The following is a 25486-nucleotide window of genomic DNA, read 5'->3' on the forward strand; positions in this document are numbered from 1 at the left end:
CATGGTAATCAAAGCAAGCAGAAAATACTGAAAATATAGATGAATATTTCGTGAAAACATCAAAGTCCAAGAAGTTGAACATGAAGTTTGTCGAGGTGTCGTCGACGACGTCGCGTGAAGTCCTAAGGCAACTCGCCGAGGTGGAATCGAGGTGGCGATGAGAATAGTAGCATCTCTCTATATAAGGGGATTATATGCAGAATCATACACGACCGTCCTTAGATCGTTTTCGACGTACGAAAGCCTTGGCGAGCGCATCGCGAACGAGGCAGAGAAACCGTACTGAACCCCAGCCATTATTGCAAGTCTGTCAATCCTGATGTGTATATTGTCACAGGGGCCATGTCCTACTCGTGGCGGTGGATGGCGAGTCCGTTTGTGGCTACGTGCTATTCTCGTCAAACTCTGTAATCTACTGTCCAAGACAGTTCGTTGCTCATACTCGTTTGTAGGTCGCGGGTCGCATTGTAAAAGTTGCGGTCGACCCTTCAAAGCGAAGACAGGGTGTCGGTCGAAGTCTCATGCAGGAAGCCATTGGTCGTCTGCATCGGTACTATATGACACTATTTCGTGGCTAAATCTGACATGTTTTACAAAGGTCTATGAGTGTGTCCCTGCATGTGTCTGTGAAACGAAGCGCCGCCCTCCGTCTCTATCAATCACTGGGATTTGATATCCAAGAGACTCGACAAGACTACTATCAATTGGGCGATCATGCATACTACATGGAACTGCAGCTATGACGACGAATGCGTTATCGTTAGATGGTTACGGTCGCGCCGTCAAAGCTCGATGCATTCACTGCCAAGCCTGGATCTACGTCCAACTCGTTCAGAATGTAAACACATCAAGTGCGATGTAGATACAGCCTGCAATGGTCTTACCTTGGGCGACTTGCTCGTCATAACATGCAGCGCACAGATTGAGGGGGTCCATATATCGCCCTTTCATGTGATTCGGACAATACACGGCGGCAAACTTGACGCTGCAGCCGTCGCAAAACACACACGCGTCTGGCTTTGTCCACGACATGCGCATGGTCTTGGGGTTGTAGTAGTACACGTCGCCTACACAGCATCATCACGAAGTTACCATTATTGAGTTATTATTATAATTCGGGGGGCTTCGTCGTTGATGGGGACTGCAGCAACTCCCGCAACAAGGGGCTGGGGGGAGGTAAATATCACAAACCTGAAATGTCTGGGCAAATGTACCACTTGTCCGCCAAGGGCAAGTCCTTGGCGCCGAGACAGGATGGTTTGGGGCACATGCCGTTGGTTCTCGTGTTGAGGTACACGACTTGGCCGGTGGGCACGTCGTACACCTTTTCAAACGCGCGTTCGACCTTGCTTCGGAGCAACTTGCGGGCCAAGCACACCTTGACGCCGCGTTGAATGCACGTGGCAGCACGGAAGCGCTCGTTCGTTTCTCGCTCGATCTCCATCCTCTGCGACAACACAATCGGTTTGCGAAAAAATTGGGTAGTCGACAACACACCCGTTCGTTGTCGGCATCGTCTTGCTCTTGCTTGGCGATTTGAAGCTCCAGCACCCGCCATTCCTCTCTGGCTCGCGCGCGCTCCGCCTCCATTTCGTCCAAGAGCACGTCGTGCTGGGCCCGGTCCTGCATCTCGGCCGACGCCATGTAAATGCCCGTTGCCTTGTAGCTGGCCTTGATGTGTTTGTACTTGGCGTCCAGTTTCACAAGCAGCGCCGTCTTGAGGGTGTCGTCGTCTTTGGAATTGGGTCGAAGCAGCACCTGGACCAGTTTGTCGCGACGAGTCAACGCCCTCGACTCGATCTTCTGCCGCCATTCCACATCCCGCGCCGCTTTGCGATCGCGCTTGGAGGTGGAGACGGCGTCCAACTTGGATTTGCGTTGTGCCAAAATGGCCGCCCACTCTCGTTCCCGCCGACGGACCACCACTTTGTGCCGTTCCCTACCTTGGCAGTGAAAGGGTCGAACACGTGAAGTCGTGACGCACCGTGCGTCGATCGTGTCGCGAGCCACCTTTGCTTCCGTATCCTCTCGAACCTGGTCGAAGTAGGCCGTCACTGCTGCTCGGTGGTCTTGCCGTGCGCGTTCAGCCACTTGCAGCATGCGCGTCATTTCCATTTCCACGCGCTGGTAGTCATAGTTGTCGGCGTCGGCTTGTTTGGTTATGACTTTGGTCTTGTGCTCGCGGTAGCATCGCTGAAGCACACGTTTACGAGGCACCACACACAATACAAATCCTTTTGGATTAGTCATCAGACGGACCTGAATGCGACGGACGGCCGCTCGACGATCGGCGGCGGCACACGCGTCCCGCTGGGCTTGGATCTTGGCCATTTCCGTGGCAAAGAAATCCAGCAGTTGCTTGCGCGCTTGGATGCGGCCAAGTCGGCCACGATATATGCGCTAGTTACCGCACACCCGTTCATACAACTTTTCCAACCACGACGAAACAACGACCCAACCTGGATTTTGATGGCGTGTTTGCTTTTGAGTTTGAGCAACTTAACGAATTTGAGAAATTGACCGCGATCTCGGTACAGCCGTTGTATGCTAAGCACCGCTTGGAGCGTGGTGAAGGCACCGAGGAAGCGCTGTCGCCCTCGCATGCCACGGTAAACGCGCTAGAATCCCGTCAGAATCATCTCAAAGAACTTCATTCTTAAAGGCTTACTTGGATTTCTGTGGCTGCCACGAGTCGCAGCGCATGCTGTCGAAGCTTGTCAAAGGCTTGAAAACGAGAACTCATGGCGATTTGGTCCATCGCGCGGAGGACCGTGCGTCGGGCGTGGCGACGATACTGCACTTGGTCTAGCCACAACGCCCAGTACTACAACCTTCCTCATGACCACACACAAGATGCACGGGGCTCGGACGTACAAGGCGAAGGGACTTTGTGTGGTAATACGACAGAAATTTCCGACACTTGGAGCGATCTTTGTCGAATTTTCGCCTTTGAAAGACAAAGTGCCGAATCTGCGGGGACATGAGCTCGATGAAGTACGTCGTGCATTGCGTGGCCGTCTCAAACACTTCGTGCAGCACCGGGTGGTCTTGGAGTTGGCAAAAGTGTTCGTACTGGATTTGCGATCGAATCAGCACGGATTGGGGCAAGGCATTGTCGGCTTGAGCAATCTGCATCGTCGCAGATTATGGTTAGCTATTGTACACTGGCAGGTATATGATATATATATATATATATATATATGCGTTGGTGGCAGACAGTACCCACCCGCTGGTTGATCACGCGACAACAAACGTGGCTGCTGGCGGCAAAGTTGAAAATGTTGTACAGGTCGTGACGTGTGATCCAAAGGTGGGGAGAGTCGTCCAGCAGCCCTGGGGAACTAAACAGTTGAAAGCCAAACCAAAAATACGCCGACTCAGGCAGCATCGGTTCTCGAAGCAATCTATTGCAAGCAGTATATTTGTATTGCATGAAGATACACTTGCATGACTGTCTTCGTACTTGAGCGACAAGAGCAAGAGGCGCCAATTCATGTGCAACGTGGACGAATCGATAGTGAGCTTGGAAGTCGATGTGGACGTCTGTGTGTTGGTCGATTCAAAGCAGTAGTGCAGTCCTTCCAAGTGTTTCACCAACGCTTTGGACTCGCCGTCCATGGAAGTGAACTTGGTGGCGTCAATGCCGCAAATGGTGCGCAACACGCCAATGAGGCGAGGTTTGGTCACCATTTGATGCGGAAACGCTCGATAGAGGTGCTCGTACAACGCACCAAGGGTGAGGTGCTGGAAGCGCTTGGATTTTGTCAGGAGGAGATGCTAGTATCAATCGGCATGATATTGAATACGTCATGGCAGTGGACTGGTTGCATGTAGGTACGACGACGATCAATATATGTATTGTACCAGGCGGAATATTTCGCTCCACTTTTTGGCTGCAAAGGATTCCACAGTGTCGTTCTTTTCGTCTTGGATCAGCTCCAGCTCTGCATGAAGACTGCGGCGATGGTCTCGCATGCGCACCGGCGGTGCCATGGAGGCGGCGCCTGCCAACGGATCTGCATGGGTCATGTTGATCGCTCTACCTACACATTCGGATAACATGAAGCTCGCGCCGTTTCATGATCCTGCTTATCCGGAATCAGTGTCGTCACCTTGTTCAAGTTGTTGTGCAAGCTCCCGTACCGGTAACGTTACTCCTCAATTCCTGCTTCATCACACGAAGCAAGTGTGGAGTAAACTGAGCTATCATATACTGGTACTGTACAGAGTATACGCAATGCTATGGGCTGATTGCAATGGTCATTGATGTCACCGGCTTCCGGCGAAACTGACACGACCTTGTCGGTTACATGTCATTTCATTTCAAAGTGGCAGCATGCATGGGGTTGCAAGGAGTGCATGAAGATACGCGAGTACGAACTAGCGTTTGACCTACATGAGTAATCACAAAAGTCCCCACGTGGTAGACTGGCTCGACCTTCAGCAAGGCCCCTCGCTTCCAATCGCGATGTCAATCCAACCAACAGATCAAACACCAGTCCAAGCCATCGTCGGTCCTTGCTGACATCGACACTTTATTGCATTCACTCGGGCCACTTCGACCCAAGTCCACACCTGCTCCATCAAAGTACCACCCCAATCCTGCCGTAACACAGCCCAAAATCCCATCGTTGCCATTTTCAACGACACCTCGGATCAAAGCCACTCGTAACACTCGTCGTAAGTACTACAGATACAATCAATCGCTGGAAATCATAGTATTCTAGTCGGTCCAGGAATATACGATGCATGTCGAGCCGATAAAGTGGTTGCCCGCCGCATAGTGGGGGGCTCGTGGCCATCGCCTCCACCGCTTACATACTCCAATCCATCCCCGCCAACACACAACAATCAAGACTGCTCAGACGACGATAACGACCACGATCGCAGCACGGACTCGGATTCTTCTCGTTCTTCCGTCGAGAAGTTTGTTCAACAAGCGCTTTGTCTTGAACGACCTTCGCCGCCACCCAAGACTCGCCGAGCTCCACGAAGTCTGGGATACCATTCCATCTCGTATGTGCTGGTTGATCGTCGAGTTGCTGGAACGCCACTTATGGCCCAAGCTGCGCGAAGTCGAACGAGCGTCCGTCGACTTCGCCAACGAGGGATCGTGTGTTTGCTTACAAAACGTTCGTCGTCCAGCCGCCGCCACCAAATTTGGCTGCCACCACAAGCGCATTCTACTTGGTCTCTACAGACGACTCGCCATCGTTTAGTACCGGGCTTTGGGAGTCAACCGCCTCGTCGGGCAGCCACTGGTCGACAGGAATGGGCCATGGCGCAATGTCATCGGCAGTGGTCAACTCGCCAAGGTACCATGTGGTCGCGACAGGCTGGCCGAGATCGCATTCGGTGTAAATTCAAAGGCATGAAAAAGGTCGAATGCTTCCGGGCCCCGCTCCGACGTCGCGGGGGGGAAGCCCCAAGTCAGGCAAACTCAGAGTCTGACACTGTCCGGTCCATGCGATCGCGGGGGAAGGTGGTTCAGTACGATAAAGCCCTGGGGCGCGACGATGCGGTGGGTCCATTTGGCAGCAACCCGTATGCAACTGAGAGGAGTTGGGTGTTGAGTGAAAGCATCGACTTGACCGTTGATCGAAAATGGGTCCAGCCCCGGCTTCGGGTGGCTACGATTCGAGAGCCTGCGTGGGAGATACAAAACAAGTCGGCCGACAACCAACTTTGCCAATTGGACATTGACCCTCAGTACAACTTTGGGAAGAAACGATTGAAGGGGGTGGTCATAACTAAAACTCCAACATCGTCATCGAGAATCCCAATGCAGAAGGAGCAGTTTGCACGCCTCAATGTCGAGGCGGTGGATGTCAAGTACGACATAGTGAAGCCAAACGTCAAAGGCATTGTGGCGTATCAGCGCCCATGGACAGCAGCAACTTCAGTCCGTGGCGAAACCAGCGAGCAGTGCATTTTGGAGTCCAACAACTTGGATTTGACACGGCCTCGTCGTGGTCGAGCCGTAGACATGAGCAAGTGCCAAGAGCGGTGGCCCATATCTCCACTTGACTGTGAGGATCGGTTGTTATGGATCGAGGCTGCAAACAAAGACAAGGTAGCCCTAGATCTCGCATTGAGCAAAATCAGCAGAACACAAGGCACGGTTCACATGGCGAAGGACACACTGCAGCGCTTTGTGCCTGTGAAAGCGAAGAGTTACCTCAACAGCGACTATGACACGTCCAACCAACAAATGGTGTTGAGCACGTTTGAAAATACCAACAAGTCAAGTGTGAACATGGCAAAGAACAACACTTCCCGAAATTCACACCAACTCGCTTGTGACGGGACAAGACTGGAGCTGGACGTGGAGAATGCACTTCGAGCGAGCAGCAAGTCCAAACGAGTTGTTGGGGCTTTCAATATGGCCAAACAGAGCTCGGGGCCACCACGTCCGAAAGTGGCGGGGCATGTGTTGACGCTGGAGCCAACGCGATGGACGATAAACACCCCCAGGGGCTTCGTGTCCATGACGAAGCACTCTGGACGAGAGGACCTGTTTATCCAGTGCAAGGAGAATCCCCCTCTCAATCTGTCGCTACGCAATCCTACTACGGTCCTCTCGGAGTTCAAGCGGGCACAAGCGCATGTCAACATGTCGAAAAGCCGAGGGAGAGAGGCCGCGACGAAGGCGACGAACACACTAGAAACATTGCTGTCCCCGAAAGCAGCCGCAGCTTTGACAAAGAAGGTCGCGATGTGTGTACAAATGGCCAAGGCTGTGGGCCGGGAAGGGTTTCGCTCAAAACTCGAGCCACAGACGCCGGCAGAGGAGCTACATTTGTCGCCCAAGCTGACGTCGTCGACATTATCAAAGTACGCGCGAGTCATATCCCACGTCAATATGGGGAAATCAACTGGACGTTCAGGCCATTGATGGACTGATATTATATGGCTCAATAAAATCTCATGTAAATGACCATGTATACCTTTGATTTCACAGTGCACTACCTACGGTGGAAATAAAACCAGATAGGGTTGGCCCTAGATAGGGCGTCGGCAGGCCAAAGTTCCAGCAGGAAGACCTCGACATCGCGTTCAGATGATCTCGGTGCTGAGCTCATATTTCTCATATGAAAGATATCGATTGTACATTGGGTACGTACTACTACCGATAGTCAGTGTAACAAGTTAGTGCAGGGCAAATCTGCGGGAAAAAATTGTTGTATTGTGTCATGAACACGACATATGTATTTATTACAAAACCAAAACTACAGAGACTGTCATAGCCACCCTTATTGGCGGTCCAACAACGGGTAGTACCCCCCGTTCATGGTGTAGTCCACGAACAAATCCCCCTCCATATCTGACCCGTCATCGCAGTGGGTGTTCACTTGTCGCCGCCCCCATACGACAAGGAGCACACCCAGCACAAGAAACACACAGGCGACGACTGCAGTTGACACGGACGTGGTCATGTCTTCATGCGCTTGCAACTCGAGCAGCTCTGTGGTGTAGTTGGATTTGGCGCCTTCCGACACCACGCACTGCAACACATCTTCTTCGTCACGAAGCACCACGGATCGGCCAAACACACTCTGGCACTCGGCGGGTCCGCACGTGGCGCAGCACGCCTTCCTTTGGAACGTCACGACTGTCTCGGAGGATGCAGATGTGGACACCGAGCGACCCCCGCAGATGCTGAATGGCGCGGGGGCGCCCGCCGCAGCACACTTATCGGAGCACTCGCCGAAGGGGCAGTCCCAGTCGGGCTTGTCGCAGTTCTTGATGGTGAATGTCTTGGTCGCGGGGAGGGTCACCGTGCGGTTGGTGTAGGTGCTGGCGTACGAAAACTTGCACAGGACCGAAAACGTCGTGTCGGCGCGGGTGGTCGGTAACGACTGCATTTGAAAGCTAAAGCGGCGGAGAACCGTCGCGTTGCGTGCGGTGGATGCAAACAGGGGCACTGGCAGGCGGGTGTCCGCGTACTGCACGTCGCATGCGACCCCCGTCGACACCCACGGCAGTGTTTGCGTTTGGTTGACGACCAGTCCGGCGAGCGGCTGAAAGTCAAACGTGAGCTCAGCAAAGTCACTTTGCGCATAGTTGCACAGGCCGCCCCCAGTCGTCGAGTCCAAACTGCTCGACGACTGGTACCACATTCCGTCAAAGTCGTCGTTCACACTGATCGGTTGGTTCAGGTGCTGGTACACGTGGAACACAAACGTCTTCACGATGCCGCATTGCGACCACGCTTCCAGCGCCACCACGGCATGCTCGCCGTAAAACCGGACCGCGACCTTGTCGTCAAAGCTGCGCCAGTCGCCGCCGTCCACTCGAAACCGCCAATATACGTACTGCTTTTCGTCCACGAGGATTGACCGGTCGTTCAAGTTGCTCGAGACGGCAAAGAGGTCGTGCAGTGGCGCGATGTGGCCGCATTTGCCTTGGTCGGACCGACCAAACGCTGAACATTCCAGTTGCAAGTGTATTTCCGTCTCGCTTTGGTACCCCTTGGTCGGGAACACGTTTGCAATCAGCTCCTTCGTGGTGACTTCGTATTCGGCCTTTACGGTCGCCGACGCCGTAAAGAACGTCGAGCCACGACCAACCAGGCATTGTTCCGTGACACATCCGGGATCGCTGCCGCCACAAACTTTGGCGGGGGGCGTCGAGTTGCCGCACTGGTAGTTGTGCCAAAACTCTTTCAACTTGGTTTCGAATTTGCAGCACCGGGTACACTGCCCCGCCGGCACTGGTACCGCGACGTTGAGCAGGCCCAAATCGCCCCCAAAGGGGGACTCTTGGAGCTTGGCCACAATATCAGGCTTGACTTTGTCGGTAAAGCAAGTCCGGCCGCTGTCAAAACTAGCGACTTCCGCGTACGCGGCATCAAACATGTTTCGGCGCGTGAAGCGCTTGTCGTCGCACCGCCCGCCACTGCTGCCGCCGCACACGTCGTTGACGACGTTCTTGTCGGCAGCGTAGGCCACATGTGCGTCGATCAACGCTTGCGCGGCCGCAATGTTCTTGGGTGTGTACTCTGCGACCGGTTGCGATTTCAGCACCGCCGTGGAGTCGAGGCACGAGTCTTGGTCGCAGAATGGTTTGGGGCATTGGCTAGAGCTGACGGGTCGGAACTTGTCCACCACAGCCACACACACCTCGCAGTCGGCGGCGCTGCGGTATCCCTTGGCGGTCATTTTGATGGCGTAGATCCCCGGGCCAGTAAGGGAAATGTCGTTTGCAATCGCTTCCCGATGTTGTACAAAGTAACTCCATGCAAAGCGCTTGGTGGTTTCCACGGGGTAACTGAGTTCGTTCGACCCGCCACTCACTTGGGTCACGGACACTTGAATCAAAGGTGAGCCGTCCGTGACGTTGACCGCATTGGTGTCGCCGTCGTTCGTACGAGCTTGTGCCACGTAATTGCTCCGGGGGTATGGAATTCGGTTGATCGTTTGCGGGTACAGGTTGGAAATGCGGCAGGTGTTGGCAGCACTGCGGCCATCGCTAGCCGTCGTGATGTCAAATGCGTATTTGCGGCCGCTCCAATAGCAGGCGCAGGTTTCCTTGGGCGCTGGTACACACACCCGCTTCTCGTTGACCGTGGACTCTTCATACCCACTGGGGCATTTGCAAAAGCACTGGCGGGCCCCCGCAGGGTCCACGTACACGACGGGGAGACCTTTGGGTAATGCGTTGGCGCAGTGAAAACTCTGCACGGCTTTGAACGGGCTGTGCACAAACAGGTCGGCGTCCTGCGCGAGGAATGTCGAGTCGTCCGCAAACGACTTGTGCGCCGCTTGGCATTTGGTCGCGACCGCGCCCACGGGACATACGTAAAAGTTGAACACGGTGTGCACGGAACGCTCTTCTTCGTAGGCCACGACAACATCGTGTGATATTTTGTCACTGAACAAGCTCACCACCGCGGCGGGGGGCACTGTCGTGTTCAGGCCAAGCTCGGCCATGGAGCAGTACACGTTGCCAAATGGCGTAAAATAGCTCGCGAGTTCGGTGGTGGATAACGAGGAGGAACTGGTGGCGGTGCGAGGGGCTTCGGTGCAGGCAGCGAGGAGGACGGTGGAGAATGTCACATTGCATGCTCGACCCCCTGTGAGGAACTTGCGTTCGGCAGCGGCCAGCTTTTGCATCCACTGGGAAAAGACAAGAATCGTAGACGTGTCTAAACACTTGGACACGGCAAACAGGACGTGAATCGAGCAGGGGCCTTCGACGACCGGGAATTGGTTGCATCGGGGAGCGACGATGGCGTTGACGGCAGCTGTCGCCGAACTGTCAAGGAAGCTGAAGCCACCTCGACCATCGAGGTCCATCGTGACCACTTCAGACGATGCTTGGGTGTACATGGCTCGCCACGGAGTTTCAGCTTGCTGGGCTTGGAGGTGCAGGCCGATTTCATTGTTGAATTGCACGTAGTTGCCCGACGAGACAATCGCGGCGATCGCGAGCAGGAGCAGTCGACTAGTCCCCATCTTGTATGTAAAGAAGATCGTAAAAGCGACAATGAGCTATCAGACATCGGCACTCGAAACCCAAGCTTGTCATTCGATTCGAGCAATGGAACGTTTACTGTCGCGTCTTCACCGATTAGTTAAACGTCATGTTCGAAATCGACAAGAATCAAATGATATTATGTCGCTTGGGCTCGTCCTCCTCATGATGTTTTTGCTAACATTGGATTTTCTGGAACTTTTTTCTTAACATTGGATTTGCTGTAACATAAGTTTCCAGTCTCCCACAACGTGGCTCTCCAGGATCGTATTTCACCCAACGAATGAAGATCAAGAGTACGATTGGTTATAATTCCATCCAATCATATCAATTATCCAGCGCAGCCACACAGTGTTGATTTACCTAGTTAGCCAGAATGACGAGAATCGGTGGACGTTTTCGAGGTCGTTGTGCTGGAGCATTGGCATAGCGCTTGATACTGACGTCCTACATGAACCACTCCCTCACGAGTATATCTCCCAGGGCCGGCCCTCTCAGGTTTTTTATCACTAGCATTGTGAAATCAAAAGTATAAGAGGCCATACACGTGCTCGATGCTGACGATTGAGCTGTAGTAGTATATAGTACCAATGCAGGGATAGCATAGCCACGTTGACGTGGGCTAGGACATGCGAGCCCTTTAGTAGCGGCTTCTTCGGCGAGCTCGTGGGGCCTATCCTTCTTCGTCCATTTCCATCACCATTGTACTCTGCTAATGTCACTCAAGTACACCATAGCAATCAATCGTGATGCGCTCGCCGCGTATTGACCACACTGGTGTCTACTTTTGAGGACAGTCGCTCAAAGGGGTTGCATTGTTTACCACTACCAACAGCCCCGTATCGCATGGCCCGGGTCGAAAGCGAGATGATATCGCAGTACTAAATGCGACTGGCGAGTCCGTCGCGGTGAAGTGCTAAAGCAGCGCCACTTCCTGTAGCAAAACCGAGGTAATGGGAGATCCTTCTTGTGTGTAGGCCGTTCGACGCTGTATAGATTTTGCTTCGTACTGCATGCAACCTACGATGGCCAGCAGCACCACACTGTTTGCACATGTCCATCGACTGGACTATCAGATCAAGTCGACCCCAGTCCTACATGTGTGTGTGTGTTGAGAGATGTGAGTGTTTGCTGCACACAACTCTTCCCCTTTGACTAGTGTACAGCCATTTCGACTTGTATCATAAAGTCATTGGACAAACCTTCGTTACTACGTCTCACTAGTAACGACCTGGGTCCTATGTACTACCTACTCCTACGTCCGCAAGTGGGCCTAACTCTGACCGGCCAACACGGCTCGGATGTACTGGTATATCATTTGATATTGCTCCTACAAGCATGCCATCAAAGACTCGATCAAAATCAATGACACGCACCGCAGTTTGCACCATGCCTGGCCGCTCGCTTCGGATGCGATGGACGATCCCCCGCACGTCCAGCGCGTCATGCAGTTGGTCGTCCGACGTCGTTGACACCGCACGCAGTTGTCTGAGGATGATGTCGATTGCGATGAACGTTCCCGACCGCCCAATGCCAGCGCTAACGAGATGCAAGTAAGATCCATGCAAAGTTAGGCAGCGAGGAAGGGGGTACCTGCAATGCACAACCACGGGCCTTCCGCCCGCCACCCCGTCAGCTTCAGTGGCCGTTCGGTCGGGGAGGCTGTTGAGGCCATGCACCAAGCACAACATGGGCTTGATCACGGCGAAGTCCTGGAGCACGCCATGGTCTGGCCACGTGTTCAGCTGTACGTGGTATACGCGCCTCGACGTGTTGGCTAGCCATTCGATGTTAGCCACAACGTATGAAGTGAGGTTGTGAAGACGATGTACTGGCGGGATGTCGAAGGATCATGCAGCGAAGCGTGTAGCCGCGCGCCGACTCCTCTTCATGCTGGAGCTCCACCGTAAAGTTGCCGACGTCGACGGCGCGGCCTTTGGCAACCCAGTACATGTCGGCTTTGAGCTAGGCCATTTCAATGGATATGTCATGTGATTCACGTTGTATGGGATAGCACAAACAGAATGCGCGATTCCAACGAGAATGGAATATTGATGTTGCTTGGCGTACCATTTCGCGTTCGACAAAGTTGGTGAGCATGAGTATCACGTGCACGTTGTCGTGCCACACCATGGACCAGAAGTCCTCGATGGCGGACGGGGGCGGCGCGCAGCACGCAATGTACTGTTCGTTCCAAATGTAGTTGGCGTTGATGTAGTCTCCAGCAGGACAAGACGACAATGGCGCTCGAAGGCGCACGCGCGTCTTTTCGAACGGCACCACGTCGCGGTACCGGTTCTTCTTCTTCGTGGCCGGGGTTTGCACTGTCAACGCCGCCTCAAACCACGGCGCGCCTTCCACGCTCTTTCGAATATCAAAGTACTCGTACCCGTCTTTGTCCGCTTCCGTGTCCGCACACTATCTCATGGCATGAATCGAAAATGCAATCACAGGCAACCACGCAACCTTGCGGAGGAACGTTTCAATAGCAGGGTGGTAGCGAAGGGTGGGGTGTCCGATCAAGTCGTGCAAAGGCTGCCACCACGCATGCATGTCGACCTGCATCTGTTCTTCCAAGGACACCTCTGCCTTGCCTGCGCCTCCAAGCACTGCCTTCCTCATTGCGCTTTGGCCAGCGAATGTTGTTGCTTTCGATATGCGCAGCGGATGCATCCGGATAACGAGAATGTTGGTCGGGAAGAGCCAGAAGCAAAACAGCCACGATGTCCCTACCGACGGGGACCCTACGTACACCCAAGACGACACTATCGACCACACCTTCAGCTCTCTAGTACTGTATGACAAACTGTCACCCTAGAACAATGATCACGAAGACGTCCATGCCACAGCATACCCACTGTGATTCAACGGAGTGAGTTAAAGTACATACATGTGGTCTCCACCATATTGGATAAAGTACATCGGCAATCCTGAGGAATATGGCTTCTCCTGACTGTGAATTGTGGGAACCCACCTGAAATGATGGTTGCATGAACTGATGCACAATGCGTAGCAGTAGCTAATAGTTAACGGTATCATGCCTTGGCGGTGGGGGATGGACTTCATGGCGTCAGATTTTTAATTCTCGTGCCAGTATTCCGGATCGCACGCTGAAGAATTATCCGGATGCAACATTTTGCATTTACAGTTAGTTGGCTTGATTCCCCTCTGATGTCGGACGACTGGGTGTCTCTGGTCCTGGTGGCCCTTGTGCTCGTCCTCTCTGCGTGGATGCTGTCACGACCACAACATAATGCGGGTCAAGGTTCGCTCAACCGACAATCGCCGCAGGATCCATCAGCGTCGGCGCGAGCGGGCCATTGCAAGGCGATTGTGACTGAGTCGCTCACGCCCACACAAAAGAAATTGCATGCTCACTTGCCTCTCAAAGCAGGTGTGCGGCCCATTTGTCTCGCGGGAAATGTCCTTCTAGACAGCCCCACGTCCCGTACCTTTGCGGAGGCTGCCATCGCCATCGTCGTCGACTTGATCGCAGTCTCGGACCTATTCTTGTTGTTCCACGTCCAAAGCGAGGCGGACAAGCGCGACATCCTGCATGCCGTCAGTCAAGTGCCTCAATTCGCATGGCACCCCGCGACCCAGACTGGTTTACAGGTGCACAAGATCCTCTTTTGCTCCACCGTCGCGGGCAAGATTGCCCTGGTCCGTCAAATCGAGCCCGTGGTACACGTAGAAGGTACGCCTATCGTCATCCACTATCTTGTCGACTTATCACCATGAGTAGGCAATCAAGATGTTGCCATCGGCCTGCGTCCGTTCCTTCCTTCGATTGTGTTGCTCGGTACAGGCGGTGCGCTTCCGCCTTCGACGTCGTCCACGGCCCGAGACTCCATCCAGTTACACCCGTCGCTGGAAGCGTATTACATGTCCATAACGGCATAATAAAATTAGCTCTTCTCTATTTCACTCCACCTACTTCCCTGGATCCTTTTGCATGCACTGTCCTCGCCGTCCTATGGCCCATCGTCCTCCCGTTCCTTCGCAGTCCGTCGCCGCCGCACGCGAAGGAATTGCTTGTCCAGACGACACACTTCCTCCAACGTACCCAGCACATGCTCCAACAGTCGACAGCAGTGCCCCAGCGGATGCACCACGCCATACTCTTCTGGCCGCGCCTCCACGACTCGGGTTACCTCCACCCTAGCACAACCCCCCCACCCTTGAACCACATCACATCGTAGGAATAGCATATACACGTACGGTCCAGCGTGGGTGGTCAGCACGGCTCGCATGTCCAGCACCACGCCCTTGATGGCCTCGTGGCGGGAAGTCGTTTGATTGTTGGGCGTGTCGTCACAACAAGTGTCGAGGTCTATCCGGCCCATGAGGATGGGGTGGTGGTGGACAGCTGGAAATGGAGCGGATGTCGACGAAGCCGTCGAGTTGGCCCGCAACAGACTGTACGTGCCCACAAGAGCTTGTGCGAGGATCGCTCGGACTGGCAATGGAATAAGAGACGACAGGGGCGAAGAATGCATCAACGCATGGGCCAAGCCGAGCTCGGGGGCTTGGGCGCCACCTAGACTTGCCAGGTACGTTTGTGGTGTTGCCACGTCATCGTGACAGAACGACGACGGGCTCGTCATACTGCTGCTGGAGCACCAGAACCGCAACACGCGCAAACCTTTCTTGACAGCGTAATAGTACTGCTTGCACAGTCCCTTGGACGGAGCTCGTAGCAGCACTTGAGGGACGACAACCCTCACCTCCGTGGCTTCTTTCGTGGGGGAATATGACGACGTGGAGGGGCAGGTCAGGGCATCCAAGACGACAAAGGACGCCCCTCCCGCGCGAATGAGGCGCAGGGGGGCCGTGTTGACGGCAACGTGGCGGGCTTCGTCGATAGGATCGAACACATTTGTGAGCCACGACACACCCGTGCGGGCAGCGAGAGCAAACAGATCAGCTTTGTCGACGAACGGAAGGCAGACGATGCCGTGTTGGACGCAGCTCGCGACGACCTGCTTGGTTATGTGACTTTACGAATAGGTAGATGAATGTCGTCTAGTGTACGTGGTCGGGGGCGCATTCCGAGCACAGGACCAAGTTGACTTGATGCTGTGACTTGAGCGTTGTCACAAACTCATCCACACGCTGGGCACTCCAGTGAATCGACGACAGATACGTGGTGGCAGATGGCACTTGCACTTCGACAGCACTGGCACCCAGTTGGTCGAGGCTGCCGACAAACAGAACGATGCGTTGCCCCATGGGCAGTTTCTCGTCGCGAAGGGTGACGTTGGAGTGCGACGAGAGGCGGATGAGGTACTCGTGACGCCTCGTGATGCGGGATGCATCCAAGGGCCCCATGGACAATTGAAGCAACGTGTCGTTGGCATGTCGTTGGATGTGATCGAGGTACACATGCAAGTCGGCTGGGGTCGTAGGAAGCAAGTGATGGAACGAGGCTGCCACAGATTTGAACATCCAGTCCACAGTCAAGTCTGCAAGATACGCCACGACGCTGGGGTTGAAGAGTCCAGTGAGCGCCGTGGTGACGATTGCCCTTGCAGCTTCATGGAGCTAGGACGATAACACGTGAGAAAACGATACGGCTATCTCGATGGTGAAGTCGTACGGAAGGAGAAGGAAGCCGTGTAACAGCGTCAAAGATCACAGCGGTGCGGATTGTGGAAGTATCGAACGTGGCATGAAACAGCGGACCGATGGAGGACTTGGCGGTGGCGAATGCCGTGGACCACACGCGAGATATCTCAATTCGCTGCAAGATCAAGTCAAGAAGGAGCAAGTACTGTGAGACTCCATCTCCCATGTCACGGTACACGGCCCGGACTTTTTGCATTAGGAACGACTTCATCGGGTGGGCTATATGTGATTTGGTCATGTCGGCGTAATGAAGAATCGTGTATCCCGACGACGTGAGAATGGGTGGCTCTGGTGGACAGAAGAGCAACGTCTCCGCCCCCAATGGCCCAAAGCTAGACTGAACCAGCGATGCCATTGCATGGACGACTTCATCAGCATGCAACGATTCTTCCATAGTATGGCAAATGTTGAGATCTTTTCGATGTCGCATCCGGATAATCCTTGTCACCTCAAGTTACAGCCTTCACACTCACTTATCCTTGTCAAGTAGTACGCTATCAGCTCTGCTACATATCCCGATAGCTTCTGCGTTCTTCTTCCTCTTGTCATGCACGAGTAGTTGGCACCATTGGTTCCGCCATGGTCCAAGGTTCTTCAAGTACATAGCATCGTCATTTCGTACGCTGGGATGACAAGCGAGTTGAAGTTTTGGGTCTTGGCGCTATAAAAATTCGTCCTATCCTTTACAAATTATAAGGTATGTTTTATTCAATTGCAGTGACCTTTGGCAGCGTATCCGGATGATTAGCTCACATTGGCGATCTCAATCAAGACTGATCGCCCCATGTGTACTTCGTAATTTGCGGTGCCATGGCGCATGCCAGCGAGGCGTGCGGCAGCCACTTCATTGCTCTGTTTACGCTATTAACAGGCTCGATGAACACCATCATCATGAAGATGCAGTTCGACATGGTGGCTCAAGGCACGGAACAATGCGACGTGGGCGACGGCATCACGTCCTTGCGCTGTGCGTTCCACAAGCCATGGTTCGGCGTGCTGCAAGTGAAGCTCGGCATGACGTTGTGTTTGGTCTACCTCGTGATTCGCAAGAAGTTGCTCCACCGGCCGTACTTGGAAACCCCCCTTCCATTGCACGACCCAACACACACGCACAAGTTGTTTATTGCAGTCCAAGAGTGGCCGTCCACACGAACGTTGGTGGCAACAGTCGTGCCGGCAGCCCTGGACCTCGTGCAAAGCATCTTTTCGTTCGTGGGGTTGCTGTGGATTCCCGCATCGGTGTACCAAATGAGCGGCGGGTCCATGCTCATCTTCAGCGCGTTCATCTCGGTCAAGTTTATGCACGTGCACTTGTTCCTATACAACTACATCAGCCTGGCACTAGTGGCATTTGCCCTCGTGTTGGTGTCCATAGCCGGGTCATCCCATGAGTCTGAATCAGCGCCTTCCGATGCCTGGAACACGTTCGTTGGGATGGTGTTCATTTTGCTCTCTCGGCTCGGGTACTCTGTCAACATTGCGATCGAAGAGTACTTTATGACGACGCTGCATGTCAGCCCGATCCTCCAGGCCGGCATGGAAGGCGTGTGGGGGCTCGTTCTCTTTGTCCCGTTGGTGCCGCTCCTCACATGGACCGAGCCAGGGCCGTCCGCCGTGGCCAAGATCTGGCACGAAGATTTTGTCGATACATGGGCAAAGCTGCAGCAGTCCCCGACGCTTGTCGGGCTAGTGGTGGTGTATGTGCTGTCCATTGCCGCTTACAATGTGCGTTCCACGGTTGTCTATGCTATGGTTGTATTTACAGTATCGCGTTGGGGGAATAGGTAGCTGCGAATTGGGTCACCAAGCACATGAGCTCGATCGTTCGCAGCATGATTGAGGTGAACACAACATTTGCTTGTTGATGTCATCATTTCCTTGATAATCGTTTAGAACGGTCGGACGTTGGGTGTGTGGGTCATCGGACTCTTCCTGTACTACGTCTGCAGCCGCCCAGCCACTTCCCCCAAGATGGGCGAGCCGTGGACATCCTCGAGCTGGCTCGAAGTCGTGGGGTTTATCCTCATGGTCGTGGCTACCTTGGCGGTAAGTAGACTTGGTGACTTGATGCATTCAACTAACAGTACTGTAGCCATCATGGCCTTATGAATAAAACATACTGATTGATGTCTTGTGTAGTACAAACGAGTGCTGCGGTACCCCTGCGTGTCCTTCTACCGCGATGATTTCGCCCCGATCCATTGACGTAAATACATCTGTAAAGCGTTCCTATGGCCCACCCTCGTCACACCACTGGATACAAGTACCAGTAGGTAGCTCGACGCTATTTGGATAACAAAATAGCGCGAACAGGACACAACGTGTTAGCGATCGATGGCTTATTTGACGTTCTTAAAGTACTCTTGCGAGTCCTTGGGGTTGGTCACAATCGTGGCCTGGCCGGGTTGCCAGTTGGCAGGGCACACTTCGCCATGTTCTTCCACGAACTGGAAGGCCTTGACCAAGCGCAAAGCTTCGTCCACGCTGCGGCCCACGGGGTTGTTGTTGATCGTGTAGCTTTGCAGGATGCCTTCGCCGTCGATGATGAACAAACCACGGTAAGGGAACCCGTTGGACTCGCCCAACGTGCCGTACTTGGCAGAGATGACCTTCGTGACATCAGCCACAATAGGAATCTTCATCTTGCCCAAGCCACCCACGTTGCGGGGGGTGCGGGTCCACGCCAAGTGGACTTCGGGGGTGTCCGTCGACGCGGCGATCAATTGAGCACCCACGGCTTCGAACTCCTTGGCACGATCATTGAAGGCAATGATTTCCGTCGGGCATACGTACGTGAAGTCCTTGGGGTAGAAGAACAACACGACGTACTTGCCGAGGTAGTCCGAGAGCGAAATTTCGCTGATGTCGCCACGGACGACGGCAGGGGCAGTGAACGAAGGAGCGGGCTTGCCAACGAACGCCTTGGCAGCAGGGTACTTGACCTTGTTGTCCTCGTCGTCCTCGTCATCACCGTCAAAGTAGTCACCGTAGTCAAAGTCGTCGTCGTCTTCGTCGTCGTCGTCGGCAGTGGGGACCAAAGGTCCACGGCGAGACGAAGCGAAGCGCACGCTCATGGCCGGTTGGACCAAGGCTTGCGACGCTTGGGGAAACGAGCGGACGGCGGCTACAGCCACAGGGCGGCGGAGTTGGGTGCACGCAGCACGAACAACAACAGAGCGGAGATGTTGCATGAAGATCTGGGAGTCAGAAGTGATGCACTACATGTAGCCAACCACACGTCAAATCCATCAGTTATCCGTTTGATTATCCGGATGTACATGGATCTTCTCACTTCGGCGAATTTCTTTTTGTGAACCGTCGGTTGGCACAATAGACATTTGGATGGCACGAGCAGAGAACGGTAGCGTAGTAGGGGAAATGGCGGCAAGGTTGTGAAATATGCCCCCTTCCAGGGCCGTAAAGGCGAAATGTTCCCTCCCTAGGCCCTGCTCGCAGAATTCTGCCTACTTATGGCCCCTAGAGATTCCCAACGCCTTTGCTATTGGCAATTTGAAATTGTTTGTTTCTGATAGGCAAGGTCGATATGAGCCAATTAACTGCCGCAGCTTGGTTTTTCTGACATATTTCTACAACAGAAATACATCTTTACAAAAGTATAACCTTTGTAAGTTATACTTACTGTTAATCAGTTAAACCACAAATACATACTTCAAGATAAAAATAGTTATCCTAGTGTACTGTTAGAAAGGGCCTCGATTTGTGCCCTCATTCAACAATATAAATGTATAGAGGTACTAACCAACAAGGGTTATGAAATATTGGAGGTGCTATGCAAGCAACTGAGCCGCAACCAAGGCTACGGCGAGTTTGCATGCGGTGCTGGTGGGCATCGCCATGCCGGGAGTGACAAGTTGGCCAAGTCGTTGGGATTTCAAGCTCGAATATTGTGGAGTTGTGTCAGCATGACGAAGTCGAAACACCACCATGTCGTTAAAGAGGGGAAATGCCTTTGAGTGTTGATTGTGATTGGGCATGTAGGTCAGCGGTGCACAAGGACATTGCGCACGTGTACAAAGCCGCAGGACTGCACAGCTTTGAGACGGTCAAGGCAGTCTATTTGCACCCACAGCCGTTTTCCGTCGAAAACGACCTGCTCACCCCCACGTTTAAACTCAAGCGCCACGACGCCAAGGAGGCATTCTTGCCGACCATGCAAGTGGGAAATCTTTTTCTCGTAGATATATTTTCCTCATATAACCATTCAAGTTGTCAATCGTCAGTCTGTATTGACAAGGCAAGTGGTGGAGTGCACCACAGTCAACCACATACATTTTTGCTATTCTGACATTCAACCTTCATGGATTCTCCAAATTCCCTTCAAAGTAAATATTATATTATATTGCATGGGTTATTCGTTTATACCACGGGCGAAACAATATGCCGGATATAAACAGGGAACACGAAACAAACTGTTTCGTAAAGCCAAAATATGCAATTTTCTGTACTTGGATTATGTATTCTTCTGAAAGTATGTCGACATATTTTGGTTTTACGAAACATGCTTATCCGGAAGATAATTGCCACATTAGCAGTGCAGGTCGTCGCCACCCTCGTCCGTGTGGCGATAGCAACGAGGGCAACTTGCAATACAGGTATGGTGCTGGATGGTGGAGACAGCAAAAATATGTCTCCGCCATCCAGCACCACCCCAGCGTTGCCATCCCCGCACTCCTCCAAGCCCAAGGCAATAGTGTCAACCATCAACCCTCTCGTTCGACACTGCCGCCAGGTGCTGGATGGTGGAGACAGCAGAAAGATGGCTCCACCATTCAGCACCGCCCCAGAGTCGCCATCCCCGCCATCCCCGCACTCCTCCAAGCCCAACGCAATAGTGTCAACTATCGCGTTCGACACTGCCGCCAGGTGCCGCCAATGAGAAGGTCATTATAATTATAATCATGATTGTTATGACCTTTTCAGTGATCACGTGCATCCGCCTCGACCCCGTCGCTCCATGTGTCCCGGTTCATAGCACTCTCCTCCCACCCAAACAATAGTCCGGTCCGAAAACTCAGCTCCAACAATTCATGGACGTGCGCTTTGAAGTGCGAATGATATGGAGCTGCAGATCTGACATTTGCAGAACGAGTTGGATGCGCGGCAATCTCCGCGTCAGATCTGCAGCTTCAGATCATTCGCACTTCTTTTTTCCAACTCTATACATCCCTAATGCAGCCGTGTTACCACCATCAACGACTGCATGTACCCATGTCGTTGGATGTTAAGCTCCGTGCGACAATGTCGAGTCTCCTACGGTGATGTTCGGGCTTCAAACGTGTGTGCTGTAGCTGGTAGGTAGTTTGTGGGCAGTGTGTAGAGCGAACGTGTAAGGAAAGAATTCATAGTAAGCTGGTTGCGGTAGACTGAGTTACAGTAGTACGTAGGTGTTAGCAATATCAATGGAAGTTGAGATGAGTGAGACTTGGTTTCGTCACGAGTACCCGAATGACGCCAGCACTTGCAGCCTGCAAGTGGTTTTCAACGATATTGCGTATGCAAGCCTGTGATATTGTCGGCACTCATTACACCTAGCTCAAGCACGTATAACTTATTGACCAACGACTGGTAGTTACTGCAGCCCCATGCATTTGTGCCGTGCTTCAATTTCCCTGGTGGCTAAAGGATCTGTGCACAAATGTCTCGCACCAGTGTCAATTTTGAAGTCCTCAAGTTGAGATTGTGTGTATTGCTTCCGAATGATGGTTTTAATAAGCTTTCATTGACCATACAAAACTACTGTGTTTCGTGAATTTGTTTCGTAAAGGGGTTATACCAGGTACCGATGCTTTACAGAGTACTGTCTGTATATCTGTAAAGTGCATCGGGTAAACTGATACTATAAATAGTACAGTAGTACAGTAGTAATTCGATTAACGTAATGTGGGGAAATCAGAGTTAATGTTATTGTGCTTTCCGGTTGAACTTGCCAATTGTGAGCCAATGTGAAAATCGCCAACAAATAGCCGCGATGCTATGATTGGCTAGAATTTCGAAGATTTGGGCAGAAAATGGGCATCCAACTCAGTGTTTCAATACCTACACAACTGTCGGGGGCAGGACGACGAGGTGTAGTCGCACGTTGCGGCCATCCAGTTCGTGTACTTGAGATGTCTGTGCGTACAATCGGTGTGTGCTGGGATATGGAGAGACACGCATACGAAGCCTACGCGCTCAGATGGTCATATTGATGCTGCAAGATTGGATCGTCGTCCATTGACCCAGCACAGGAAGTGCGTCATAATAGGGCGATTATTAACGCTTGTGTTTGGTGAGGGAATTCCCACCATTTTTTGTCATTGGGGTCATTTTGCGGACATTTGGATCGGAAATTTTGAGTAGAACACACAATAACCAACTCAAAAGTTATGTGCATTCATTCTACTGTACTCCTATTATTGTTAACTACTGTATCCTAATACTATTATTAAACTATCCTGATACAGTATCTATCTAATAAACTATCCTAATCTGTGAATCGAACCCGCTTGGTCGTTTTGGGGGTGCTGGTTCGCGCAAGCCGTCGACAAGTTGGGAGTAGTGTATCTCCTGGAATCCGCTGGGCTGCTTCACTGAGGCGGGTGCTGAAGTCCATGGATGGCCTCCGCATCAACCCCACCAATGTCGAGTCGCTGCGCGATCGGATGGCCTGAAATTGGCTCAAAATGGTATTCGACGACGTTGGTGGCGGTGGTAACTTGCTTGCGCACATCCCACCCTCAGGTGGATGCACCGTCAAGTAGTCGTTCGATGCGTGTCGAGCCAAGTACTCGGACGAGGTTAACCGCCCCGCAACTGGACGACGCGGTGTTGTGGTATCGTAGGATGCCATGCTGTCACACGTCGATACCGGAGGACTTCGGAGGGAGCTCGTGCTGGAACGACCGTCTTCGTCGCTATTTCGTCCGCTCAATTCCGAGGCAATGTTGAACGCATGGTTTCTCGTATGATAGGGGGATCGTCGTCGTTGCTGCTGGCATGGTAGACGAGGATTTATCGATGTCTACACCTCCATTAGCCATCAAGTTGGCAATACACATTCCAGGAGTACCGGTAGTAGTTGCAGTTCAAAATGAGTCAAATCAATCGGTGTTCGGGGTGCTCGGGCAGTGGATGCCGATGAAACGCCCTTGGCCGCTTGAACTCGATTGCTTCGTGTCTTTTCCACTGCTGGAGTAACAAAGCTGTCGACGTTGGCGGATGGTTGATTGTCTTGGTAGTCGAACAGCCACTTGGAACCTCGGCGGTGCGTCGACAGTGGTGGCAGTTTCTGGATTGCCGGGTTCAAAGACGACGGGGCTTTGGTGAACGACGACGGGGCTTTGGTGAAAGACGACGGGGCTTTGGTGAAAGACGACGGGGCTTTAGTGAAAGACGACGTGGCTTTAGCGAAAGACGACGGGGCTTTAGCGAAAGACGACGGGGCTTTGGTGGAAGACGACAGTGGCGGAACCTGCATCGATCGTTCTCGAAGCCTTGGCAGTCGAGACGATGACGGAGGAGGCGGTGGCGCTTTTAGACGTGTGTCGAAACCGCGCTTAGGGCGTTGTGGCCCTGCATACGACATTGATGCAACTTGAACAGGAGGATCTCGGGTATGTCGAGTCGAGTGATTGCGCGGCGTGAACGGATCATCGTCCAAGTCGCTCGAGGGACGCGATGTGACACTGCTGCTGCCAACATGGCTAGCCTTGATATCGTCGGTGTCGACAATGGCATTGAGAAAATCGTTGTATCCCAGCGACGACGACGACTGGGTTTGTAGTGGACGTCGATGTGCTACGGTAGCTTTGGCTTTCACTGGCCGCCGTTTCTGGGCGATTTCGGCGGGTGTAGGAGCAGAGTCATGGACGTGAAAGAGGTCCCCGAGGAAGCGCCACAAAGCCATGGAGGATGCAGCAATGCCTCGAAATAAAGAATGGACAGTTTGAGTCGGTAACGAATGGCAGACGAAAACTCATCCCAAATCATACGGCTGCACCCGCAGCTATATTTTTAACAGTGTCAACCACCGGCGATGTAGGTGCGAGGAACGTAAATGGCCAGTTTATGGTGCACTTGAAGTGAACTCGTTGTAGGATGCAGCTTACTCGTCTCTTAGGAACAGAATTTCAGTTCTGAAAAGTGCTGCATGAAGCCGAAAGGTTGAGCATCATCCTGATGATTTCATCGGCTTGAATAGATTTCAGCTTGACGTTCATTTACTTCGATTTCCAAAATAGGAGAGTCGGTTTGTGGCCCTCGGTTTAAGCTTAAAATATGTATGCTGGGTTTTGCTTATTTTTTGGTGATTTCATTTTTCTAGTGATCGCATTGGCCATTCCAATACTCAAGCTATTCCATTGGCCAATTTGAGTGCTCCTTAAACTGTCCCGTCCACCATAAACTGGCCTCTAAGTTAGCAGTTACATTAAGTTCCTGTAACGGCCACACGACATCTGCGCTTAACAGATGCAGTTTGCAATAAGCTTTCGCGTGGCTGGAATTGTTAAGAGTCCAAGACTAAATCTATGCTGAGAGAAATTTCCAAATTGCCCTTTCGTTTCGCTTCAAACCACCGAAGCAGCGCACGAAGAGGATTCACAATTTTATTGTTTCGGTGTATCCTGTTCCTGTTCCCAAATACAAGTCCTGCGAATGAAATGAAATTAACGCCAACACATTTGGTTTTGTCGGTAAATGTTACTATCATCACACAGCGCCATTTGGCAAACCGACATTGAACTCAGCGGAAGAAACCTTGACTCTTTTGCACTTGTCGCTGGTCTAGAACCTTCTACTTGGTGCGCAATTTCTTCACCTGGCGGAACCAAATTTTATATTTACAGTTAAGAAATGCCTAGTTGTGAGCAACGAGTTACCTCAAAAGATTCCTCGACACATACCTCAACATGTCTAGTGCATGTAACTAATGTTTGTAGCGCATTAAGGGACTCAATTGCTGTAATACACATCTTCACGTTTATGGATGACGCGTCGTGTGGATGGTGTGTGTTGCCATGTGGACCCGGAAAGGAGGAGATCGTCCAAGAATATAATTCTTTGGGCTGGTCGGGGAAGGTTTAACTGTTACTACGTACTATGATAAAAGGGGCTGACCTACGTATGTATATTCAGAGGTCATTTTTTACGCATTGTCGGGGGTGAAGCAGGAAACGAAAGGACAATTTGGAAACTCCTCGTAGCTACAAGATATTGAAAATTTGCTATAAACTTCCAAAATTCGCGTGGTTTGTCTAATCAATACTACAGTAGTATTGAATCACGCTAGAGTTCTGATTGATTGAATATGTTTATTGTTGTGGTTTCTGCCCATGAGGCGGTTACATGTTACATACATTCGGAAGAAAAAAAAAAAAAAAAC

The 25486-nt window shown here is 52.4% G+C and overlaps 11 protein-coding genes across 12 annotated transcripts; 5 read left to right on the forward strand and 6 right to left on the reverse strand.

Annotated features, from left to right (window-relative positions):
- The first annotated feature begins 73 nt into the window (after nucleotides 1-73).
- Nucleotides 74-874, forward strand: H257_00483 (hypothetical protein). The gene is made up of 5 exons (XM_009823204.1): nucleotides 74-151; nucleotides 223-279; nucleotides 338-407; nucleotides 453-550; nucleotides 599-874. Exons 1-5 carry the CDS (start codon nucleotides 81-83, stop codon nucleotides 741-743), a joined length of 441 nt encoding a protein of 146 aa, XP_009821506.1. The 5' UTR covers nucleotides 74-80; the 3' UTR covers nucleotides 744-874.
- H257_00484 (hypothetical protein) lies at nucleotides 761-4041 on the reverse strand (the record flags this gene model as incomplete). The annotated part of the gene is made up of 11 exons (XM_009823205.1): nucleotides 3865-4041; nucleotides 3464-3777; nucleotides 3227-3404; nucleotides 2875-3129; nucleotides 2669-2824; nucleotides 2460-2618; nucleotides 1985-2400; nucleotides 1498-1939; nucleotides 1192-1447; nucleotides 885-1067; nucleotides 761-816 (listed from the first exon to the last, which is right to left on the reverse strand). The coding sequence occupies exons 1-11, from the start codon at nucleotides 4027-4029 to the stop codon at nucleotides 761-763; spliced, it is 2580 nt and encodes an 859-aa protein (XP_009821507.1). The 5' UTR covers nucleotides 4030-4041.
- A 281-nt stretch (nucleotides 4042-4322) lies between these two features.
- On the forward strand, nucleotides 4323-6942 carry H257_00485 (hypothetical protein). The gene is made up of 3 exons (XM_009823206.1): nucleotides 4323-4373; nucleotides 4428-4680; nucleotides 4728-6942. Exons 1-3 carry the CDS (start codon nucleotides 4341-4343, stop codon nucleotides 6893-6895), a joined length of 2454 nt encoding a protein of 817 aa, XP_009821508.1. The 5' UTR covers nucleotides 4323-4340; the 3' UTR covers nucleotides 6896-6942.
- Nucleotides 6943-7166: 224 nt separating this feature from the next.
- On the reverse strand, nucleotides 7167-10601 carry H257_00486 (hypothetical protein). The gene has a single exon (XM_009823207.1). It carries the CDS (start codon nucleotides 10455-10457, stop codon nucleotides 7254-7256), a length of 3204 nt encoding a protein of 1067 aa, XP_009821509.1. The 5' UTR covers nucleotides 10458-10601; the 3' UTR covers nucleotides 7167-7253.
- Nucleotides 10602-11620: 1019 nt separating this feature from the next.
- On the reverse strand, nucleotides 11621-13302 carry H257_00487. Of its 2 annotated transcripts, XM_009823209.1 has the most exons (6): nucleotides 12943-13302; nucleotides 12547-12894; nucleotides 12309-12441; nucleotides 12070-12253; nucleotides 11853-12015; nucleotides 11621-11806 (listed from the first exon to the last, which is right to left on the reverse strand). In XM_009823209.1, the coding sequence occupies exons 1-6, from the start codon at nucleotides 13147-13149 to the stop codon at nucleotides 11750-11752; spliced, it is 1092 nt and encodes a 363-aa protein (XP_009821511.1). In that variant the 5' UTR covers nucleotides 13150-13302; the 3' UTR covers nucleotides 11621-11749. The 2 variants fall into 2 exon arrangements, with proteins under 2 accessions (XP_009821511.1, XP_009821510.1); XM_009823208.1 differs by having other exon boundaries at nucleotides 11621-12015.
- Nucleotides 13303-13627: 325 nt separating this feature from the next.
- H257_00488 (hypothetical protein) lies at nucleotides 13628-14637 on the forward strand. The gene is made up of 2 exons (XM_009823210.1): nucleotides 13628-14173; nucleotides 14222-14637. Exons 1-2 carry the CDS (start codon nucleotides 13648-13650, stop codon nucleotides 14377-14379), a joined length of 684 nt encoding a protein of 227 aa, XP_009821512.1. The 5' UTR covers nucleotides 13628-13647; the 3' UTR covers nucleotides 14380-14637.
- On the reverse strand, nucleotides 14375-16498 carry H257_00489 (hypothetical protein; the record flags this gene model as incomplete). The annotated part of the gene is made up of 4 exons (XM_009823211.1): nucleotides 14375-14637; nucleotides 14698-15458; nucleotides 15511-16020; nucleotides 16076-16498. 4 exons carry the CDS (start codon nucleotides 16496-16498, stop codon nucleotides 14451-14453), a joined length of 1881 nt encoding a protein of 626 aa, XP_009821513.1. The 3' UTR covers nucleotides 14375-14450.
- Nucleotides 16499-16906: 408 nt separating this feature from the next.
- Nucleotides 16907-19349, forward strand: H257_00490 (hypothetical protein). Its single transcript, XM_009823212.1, has 4 exons — nucleotides 16907-17829; nucleotides 17889-17945; nucleotides 17998-18150; nucleotides 18244-19349. Exons 1-4 carry the CDS (start codon nucleotides 16915-16917, stop codon nucleotides 18307-18309), a joined length of 1191 nt encoding a protein of 396 aa, XP_009821514.1. The 5' UTR covers nucleotides 16907-16914; the 3' UTR covers nucleotides 18310-19349.
- H257_00491 (hypothetical protein) lies at nucleotides 18363-19315 on the reverse strand. The gene has a single exon (XM_009823213.1). It carries the CDS (start codon nucleotides 19293-19295, stop codon nucleotides 18444-18446), a length of 852 nt encoding a protein of 283 aa, XP_009821515.1. The 5' UTR covers nucleotides 19296-19315; the 3' UTR covers nucleotides 18363-18443.
- Nucleotides 19350-20049: 700 nt separating the features above from the next.
- Nucleotides 20050-21010, forward strand: H257_00492 (hypothetical protein; the record flags this gene model as incomplete). The annotated part of the gene is made up of 3 exons (XM_009823214.1): nucleotides 20050-20054; nucleotides 20104-20281; nucleotides 20663-21010. 3 exons carry the CDS (start codon nucleotides 20050-20052, stop codon nucleotides 20999-21001), a joined length of 522 nt encoding a protein of 173 aa, XP_009821516.1. The 3' UTR covers nucleotides 21002-21010.
- A 1578-nt stretch (nucleotides 21011-22588) lies between these two features.
- On the reverse strand, nucleotides 22589-24010 carry H257_00493 (hypothetical protein; the record flags this gene model as incomplete). Its single annotated transcript, XM_009823215.1, has 2 exons — nucleotides 22589-23095; nucleotides 23174-24010. 2 exons carry the CDS (start codon nucleotides 24008-24010, stop codon nucleotides 22589-22591), a joined length of 1344 nt encoding a protein of 447 aa, XP_009821517.1.
- Nucleotides 24011-25486: the final 1476 nt, after the last annotated feature.

The sequence above is a fragment of the Aphanomyces astaci genome, assembly GCF_000520075.1.
Source record: "Aphanomyces astaci strain APO3 unplaced genomic scaffold supercont1.1, whole genome shotgun sequence".
Classification (NCBI taxonomy): domain Eukaryota; phylum Oomycota; class Saprolegniomycetes; order Saprolegniales; family Verrucalvaceae; genus Aphanomyces; species Aphanomyces astaci.

Coding starts and splice junctions, on each gene's coding strand:
- H257_00483 (XM_009823204.1), top strand. CDS start 81: ATGAAGTTTGTCGAGGTGTCGTCGACGACGTCGCGTGAAGTCCTAAGG. Junction 152..222: donor CTCGCCGAGGTGGAATCGAG/GTGGCGATGAGA, acceptor GACCGTCCTTAG/ATCGTTTTCGACGTACGAAA. Junction 280..337: donor GCGAACGAGGCAGAGAAACC/GTACTGAACCCC, acceptor ATATTGTCACAG/GGGCCATGTCCTACTCGTGG.
- H257_00487 (XM_009823208.1), bottom strand. CDS start 13,149: ATGCATCCGCTGCGCATATCGAAAGCAACAACATTCGCTGGCCAAAGC. Junction 12,254..12,308: donor GATCCTTCGACATCCCGCCA/GTACATCGTCTT, acceptor TCGAATGGCTAG/CCAACACGTCGAGGCGCGTA. Junction 12,016..12,069: donor CCCGTGGTTGTGCATTGCAG/GTACCCCCTTCC, acceptor GCATCTCGTTAG/CGCTGGCATTGGGCGGTCGG.
- H257_00486 (XM_009823207.1), bottom strand. CDS start 10,457: ATGGGGACTAGTCGACTGCTCCTGCTCGCGATCGCCGCGATTGTCTCG.
- H257_00490 (XM_009823212.1), top strand. CDS start 16,915: ATGGCGCATGCCAGCGAGGCGTGCGGCAGCCACTTCATTGCTCTGTTT. Junction 17,830..17,888: donor TGTCCATTGCCGCTTACAAT/GTGCGTTCCACG, acceptor TTGGGGGAATAG/GTAGCTGCGAATTGGGTCAC. Junction 17,946..17,997: donor TCGTTCGCAGCATGATTGAG/GTGAACACAACA, acceptor ATAATCGTTTAG/AACGGTCGGACGTTGGGTGT.
- H257_00491 (XM_009823213.1), bottom strand. CDS start 19,295: ATGCAACATCTCCGCTCTGTTGTTGTTCGTGCTGCGTGCACCCAACTC.
- H257_00488 (XM_009823210.1), top strand. CDS start 13,648: ATGTCGGACGACTGGGTGTCTCTGGTCCTGGTGGCCCTTGTGCTCGTC. Junction 14,174..14,221: donor GCCCGTGGTACACGTAGAAG/GTACGCCTATCG, acceptor CACCATGAGTAG/GCAATCAAGATGTTGCCATC.
- H257_00485 (XM_009823206.1), top strand. CDS start 4,341: ATGGGGTTGCAAGGAGTGCATGAAGATACGCGA. Junction 4,374..4,427: donor GAGTGCATGAAGATACGCGA/GTACGAACTAGC, acceptor CCCACGTGGTAG/ACTGGCTCGACCTTCAGCAA. Junction 4,681..4,727: donor AGCCACTCGTAACACTCGTC/GTAAGTACTACA, acceptor ATAGTATTCTAG/TCGGTCCAGGAATATACGAT.